The sequence below is a fragment of the Cryptomeria japonica genome, chromosome 3 (assembly GCF_030272615.1).
Source record: "Cryptomeria japonica chromosome 3, Sugi_1.0, whole genome shotgun sequence".
NCBI classification, from domain to species: Eukaryota; Viridiplantae; Streptophyta; class Pinopsida; order Cupressales; family Cupressaceae; genus Cryptomeria; species Cryptomeria japonica.
In genome coordinates, this window is record NC_081407.1 from 268,771,279 (window position 1) to 268,777,603 (window position 6,325).

The 6,325-nt window shown below is 36.7% G+C and overlaps 1 protein-coding gene across 1 annotated transcript; it reads right to left on the reverse strand.

Annotated features, from left to right (window-relative positions):
- Positions 1 to 1,399: 1,399 nt before the first annotated feature.
- Positions 1,400 to 5,779, reverse strand: LOC131053333 (transcription factor bHLH49). Its single transcript, XM_057987921.2, has 8 exons — positions 4,328 to 5,779; positions 3,227 to 3,403; positions 3,052 to 3,117; positions 2,875 to 2,943; positions 2,699 to 2,770; positions 2,187 to 2,381; positions 1,917 to 2,010; positions 1,400 to 1,840 (listed from the first exon to the last, which is right to left on the reverse strand). The coding sequence occupies exons 1-8, from the start codon at positions 5,162 to 5,164 to the stop codon at positions 1,803 to 1,805; spliced, it is 1,548 nt and encodes a 515-aa protein (XP_057843904.2). The 5' UTR covers positions 5,165 to 5,779; the 3' UTR covers positions 1,400 to 1,802.
- Between the last annotated feature and the right edge of the window lie 546 nt (positions 5,780 to 6,325).

The following is a 6,325-nucleotide window of genomic DNA, read 5'->3' on the forward strand; positions in this document are numbered from 1 at the left end:
CATAATTCTTCTTTATAAAGATGTTAAAGAAATTGGAGAATCTATTTCATGGATAATGTTGAACATTGTACTGAAATAAGAATCCCATCCTTACCAGTGCCAATCTTGGAACAGAGGATAGGACCAACTAAGGGTTCGAAGACTTCTCGAGAACCCTTATCGAGAGACGAATCCATCCTTCTCAGAAAAGTTGCAAGAGATTAGAATTTCTAGACAAGCCTACAACACTAGACTATTGTTGGACCCCAAGTGCAAGTGTACAAACTTGTTCTCTTGAGCGTTATTTTTAAGTTTTTATCTCAAAAGCACGATATTCTCTTCAGACGGGCATTAAACTTATTTTTAAACTTTTGTACTAACAAACTTCAAGTTCCACAGTTCACTATGTTTAAGAGACCCAAATGTCAATGTCCAGTCTCTCTAGTCTCTACACAGTTTACTCCACAAGCTCTTTTTTCTAATCCTTAGAACTAATGGTTTCAATGCAAGATAATTTGATTTTCCAGTACCCACATAAGATTGTCATTTTGATCAAAGGAAGAATGTAAGCTATATCAGAACATATCACAGGCCTTTTGTACTCTAACAAGTCTCCATTGTTATAATGCATGGTGTTGAAGACATTCTTGATGGACAAGAAATTCTGAGATACTGCACCTTCAAAGTCTGTGTTACTTAATATTTCCATACCTTGGATCTAAACAATAAGCGTGACGCATTACATCTAGTTAAACCATCATTTAGCAAATACCAGTAGAAATGATGGATGAGAACCATTCACACTTCACTAGGGTGAAATTAATAATGCATTTCTAATGACCCTGTTACTAAATTTCTTGTTGCTTGCTTAGACATCTCTTTCAACATTATATAGCCCAACAAAATATGGCACAAAAGCTGAAGAGTGCAGTTTCAGATCAATTTAGGTAATGCTTCTGCATGGCTTAGATGCCAAGTGAATGTAAATGCCAATCAGACAAACAAATCCATATCCACAAACTTTGTGTCAAATCATTTTAAAACAAATCCATAACCACAAACTATGGGTCAAATCATATTAAAACAAACCCTTAATTACAAATTTTCTGCCAACCATATTTATACATTTGAAGTTGGAAAAACAAGCTCAAAGTAAAATTTGAAACTCCCAATGGTGTATTCTGCATTGTATGCTAACAATTGCTTTTTGAGAATTAAGTAAAACATGCAACTCAGTCAAATTCAAATAGAATTTACAGAAATGAATTTTGTAATAGAAAGCCATGCAGAGCCGCAAATATCTAAGTATTTAATTGACAATCTGCGAGGGGAATGTGAGGCTATGACAAATTAATTCAGTTTTACAGGTATAGGTATCCTACCATTTATAATCCATGCTAACAATCGTATTAATAGCTGGTGACTAACAACAATAAGGTTTATTGATAAGACTGAATACTGTATAAATTATACATTTGAATTTAGACCTATTTTGTCTGGACATAATGCCAGATTTACATTAATTTTGTACGATAATTGGAGGATTATCTTTGTAATGGATTTCGCATAGAAATTCGAAATTTCATGATCCATGAGCCATGCCAGTTGCAGAGATTCTGATTACAGGACTCTCCTGTATGTACAGATGATCCAAGCATCCAGCTTAGAATTTAGGTCGAGTGCCGATCATCAAGTTATATTTCTCACCCTGCTTGATGTGTATCTGGAATTCTTGGAGCCTATCAGCTCATTAATTCTGAGCCATTTAGGAGCACAAGTCCCACTTCAAATCTTAGTTTCTAGTAAACAAACAAAGATCGTAATCAATGTTCAGCCTTCATATTGCTTGTGGGCATTGACCCTGCAAATACAAATTCAATTTGTAAGGAAAGAACAAAATCTCGCTCCATCAAGCCTACATAAAGTTGTAAACATACCACTGTTTCCTTGGGATTTAAAAGGAGTTTGAATATTTTGCGCAAATCCCATCTGTACAATGCTTTGGAGCTCATCATCCCATACATTCGATAACTGCACATGTATAATTTGCATCCACAAGTTCAAAATTAGCAAGAAAGGAAACTTCTATTTCCTACTAAAATCAAATGTGCATTCTTCACAAGGGCAGGGAGAACATAAAACAGGTGAATACATTATTCAGTAGTGCAACAATACTGCACTTAATCATATGCATAGTTTAGAGTTACCTGAGCAAGAGCATCTCCATAACCATCAACGCATGCTAATTGGGCATTCATTGTTCTTCTAATTGCTTCTGCTTGGTTTAGCACACCATGTCCTTCTGTCGCAACTTGGAGAAGCCCCTGTTGGGATTGGTGAAGCTGGGGATATGAGGTATTTGCTTCCGGGGCACACAGCATGGTTGGTAAGGAGCCTCGCAACTGAAGCATTTATTAAAAAACAACCAACTCAGCTATGAGATTTATACAGAATTTGGCTTACCACAAAATGGATGACAGCACAATACTTAATATACTTGCCATTCTCACTTTACAAGCAATTGATATAACTAGCTAGTGTATCTTATTAGGATTGAACAATATCACCAAAGGAACAAGGAATTCACAAATAAAAAATAAACATTCATGGGTATCGAATGACAGAGCACTGCAGTACTGAATGTCAGGTCAAAGATTCATCTAGAAGATGTTTCTGTGCACATGGACCTTTGCTATTCTCATAAAGTGGCAATGCTTACATCTTTAGCGAGAAGTGCTTCTATGTTGAAGTCCAAACGAGGGTTAACAGCTGCAAGCTTCATTGACAAAAACTGCAACCAATAAAATTCAAGCCAAATCAGATTCATGCACAAATGTGGCATTGAGAGATTGAACAAATATAGGGGACCTTATGAAATACATTTTACTCTCTTACCTCGACTTGCCGTTGAAGTGACTGAACATAATTTATTATCTCATCAAGCATCACTGCTTTTCCGGTTACCTGCAAAGTTAGACCTCTTTCAAACATGTTGCATGATGAGCCTGTATTGCAAACACAGAAGTAGAGCAAGAGAAAATTGCAATTAAGCAACTGGCAGGTAGGCACTACCTTACTACATCCAGGAACAAGATCCTGCAGAAACTTCATGCGTTCACTAATCTTTTCCCTTCTCACCTGCCAGATACATGACTTTAGCTTTATCTGACCAAATTTATCGTGATAATGACTCAAATGTGAAAGAATCACAATATTTCATCCTTAAAAGTCTCTTTACAAAACTTACTCTCTCTGCAAGACTATGACTATTAGTTGCTTGGCCTCGCCTTGCTCTGACATGAATGTAATCTTCTTTGGGTGCATCTAAAGCCTTAGCATTCACACTAGAACTTTGTTCTGCCTTGGATTTTATATCATCCTTCTCCAACAAACCTTCTGGAGCTATGTACTGGGGTTCTATACTCTGCCAGGAATCATATGTCACTGTCAGAAACAATTTTCAGTTCAGAAGACCACCACCATTTATCTACGGCTTGTTCAGTGCCTGAGGATGGGCTTAAAAAAATGACTACTCAGAAGCTATTTTCAGTGCATAAGGTTTCATTCAGAATTTAATTTTCAGTGCACAAGAATTATTTCAAGGGAAAAATTCAATGGACTATTTTTCCCGAGTGACCAGACTCTGAACTTCTTACCAATTTTGAAACTAGATTCATGAATCATTAAAGCTTCCCAAAAATATTAGTTTACTGTGTATATTAGCTCTGTTTACTGCACTCACCAAAACGTACAAGTATCAATGTTTGGTTTGTGTCTTTCTGATAAAACTTTAACATTTAACACAAAAATGGTCAGGAACTCAGGGCCATGTACGTAAGGTCGACATGGTCAGGGTTTAGTGCATTTCTTTGGTATAGATAGAGAAAAGCGTCAAGATATAAAGTCGCTCATCTTTGAGTTGTCTTATTGGCATTACTTATCTTTATTTTTCTTCTTTGAATCTGACCACCATGAGAGAGATTGTATATATTAGTTTAGGATATCTAAAGATGGTGAATAATTATCCAAATATACCCTAATTATAGAAACAAAATCTCATTCCTTAATCTTTTACCATTAGCCCATGATTCAGAATTCGGAATAGCTTTCCATTAGAGCATAACTCGAGACCAAAACCCACTGAAATCCAGTTTCATCTTATACTTTCAAAATGCACAAAAATACTTTATAAGGTGAGATTTTCCATGTAACTCTGTTGTTCAAGGGATATAACTTTCTAGTTTGTTGATGTTCTATAAGATGGATTTCTTCAAATAAAAAAATAAAGATCAAACTTGAATCACCTAACCAGTTTAATCTTATGTCAGTCATACATATACAACACTACCTTTCTATCCATTCCAGCTTCAGACGGAGACAATTCCTTTGCCTTATCCTTCGGCAATTGTTGCATTTGCTTGCGTTTCCTTCCAGCAGCTTCGCCTGTAATCTGTTCTGAACTGGAAGAATCCTCTCTAGCAGTACTGGCTTCAGCATCATCAGAGTCATTGCCTCCTGGCGTGGAAGACCTTGACAGCCTTCCAGCTTTTCTTGGAGTGCAAACTTCTTCCTTCGACGGAGAAGCAGCAGCCTTGATCAGTTCAGCCATATTTGTAGGTCTGGGGATCTTGGGGATGACTGAATTATCAACCCCAGATCTGGTGAAGACAGCTTCACTGAGATTGAAAGCAGCACCACTACCACCAGCCCCACCAAAGCAAGAGAATCTTGCAGCTCTTTCTGCAAACCCATTATCACAAGCTAACTGAATCATGCCTGGTGTCGATGTTCCTCCACTCTGCATTAAAATCCCAGAAGCGTTCCAACCCCCTGAAGATCTAAATGCCAAAGCAGAAGAAGACCCACTTGATCTACCAATAACTACACCATCACTAGCCATGCTACCACCATTATCAATGGCATTGCTTGGAATCGATGAAGAACCCACTAATGTGTTTGAATTGAGAGGCATACTACTACTAGTTTCCCAGCTACTAAAGTATGAAGCATTGGGAACAGGGGACTTCACATTTTGCAATGAAGATGTTTTATTTGTGGGTACAGTGTTTTTCATCATAGCAGAGTTTGTACAAGGTCCTGAAGTCTGAAAGTTCACGTTCACACTAGCACTCGAATTTCTTCTATCAAATACAGCATTCTTGTCTTGTTGGTCATTGGAGGCCATAAGGCCTAATTACAAGAACTACAAATTTAGGCTAATTCTAAAAGGCTGAGTGGCCAGAGATAAAACAAGCTAAACTTTTATTGTCAATCAATCAGTCAATCAACGCTGAGCCAAAAACCTACCAAGTTGCTAGTTACTACAACAACAGTACTACCTAATCCAGAAATGATGCAGCAGTAACAGAAGCATATTTCATAAATGGCCCCCATTGAAATGACCCAGTTACTGCATCCAACTAAATTTCTTTAAGAAACCAACAATGAAAGGAAAAAACAAAGGTGGTCCTTAGTTAGATTCTTTTGGAGAGCAGGAGCACCTTTTTTAATGAAGAATACTGAAGAAACTGCAGGTGTTGTTCCCTTCCACCATTACACAAGAACAGAACTGAAAGCAACAGAGGCCTTCACAATTAAATGACTCTGCCCAAAACTTATGTACCTATGTCTGTCACATGGTCAAATGTATTTACTTAGCTGGTCTTTTCTGGGTTTCTGAGCTCCCCAACTAGCCTTCTCCTCCATTCAATACACCAAACTTGTTTTTTTATGTTCTTTTAATCTTCCCCCCTCTTGTTTTGGTCATGGGAGTGGGTGTAGCCGGTTGGGTATTGATTCTACCTTGGCTTTTAGTTACTTCACCCAAGACTTACATCATGTCTAGATATCATGGTGATTTTTGTTGTTAATATATAATATGGACCTTTGTTTGGCGTGTCAATATGATCATACACATTGGTTTATGTATCGCTTCTATATATTTCTAGAAATTTTATTTTAAAAAATTTCAAGAATAAATGTTGGTAAAATGCAAATTCAAACTGAAGACCTTTTTGCTAAATCCTACATGTAAAGTAAATGCCTAGTTGTTGAATATATTAAATGGAGTTTATGTGGAGGGTTAATATGACTATACACACCGGTCTATGTATTAAATGTAATAATTTTGATAGGATGCAAACCAAATTGAAAGAGCTTTTTCCTATATTTTATGGGTTGGTATTTTTGTTGATTTCATTATGATATGGTATGTCTTAGAGTTTAGTTTAGGTTTTTGGGGGGTTATTTTTTGTATTATATTGTTCTTTTAAGATTCTTTTGGGTGGGTGAGGTTTTAGAAATGGTGAAAGTCAAATATTTTATAATTAATGTTGTATATAGCAGT

What these genes read in the sequence shown, in the direction of transcription:
- LOC131053333 (XM_057987921.2), bottom strand. Translation starts at nt 5,164, where the DNA reads ATGGCCTCCAATGACCAACAAGACAAGAATGCTGTATTTGATAGAAGA. An exon ending in TTGTTCCTGGATGTAGTAAG is followed by an intron (nt 2,944 to 3,051) that starts GTAGTGCCTACC and finishes CTAACTTTGCAG; the next exon opens with GTAACCGGAAAAGCAGTGAT. An exon ending in AAGCACTTCTCGCTAAAGAT is followed by an intron (nt 2,382 to 2,698) that starts GTAAGCATTGCC and finishes TAAATGCTTCAG; the next exon opens with TTGCGAGGCTCCTTACCAAC.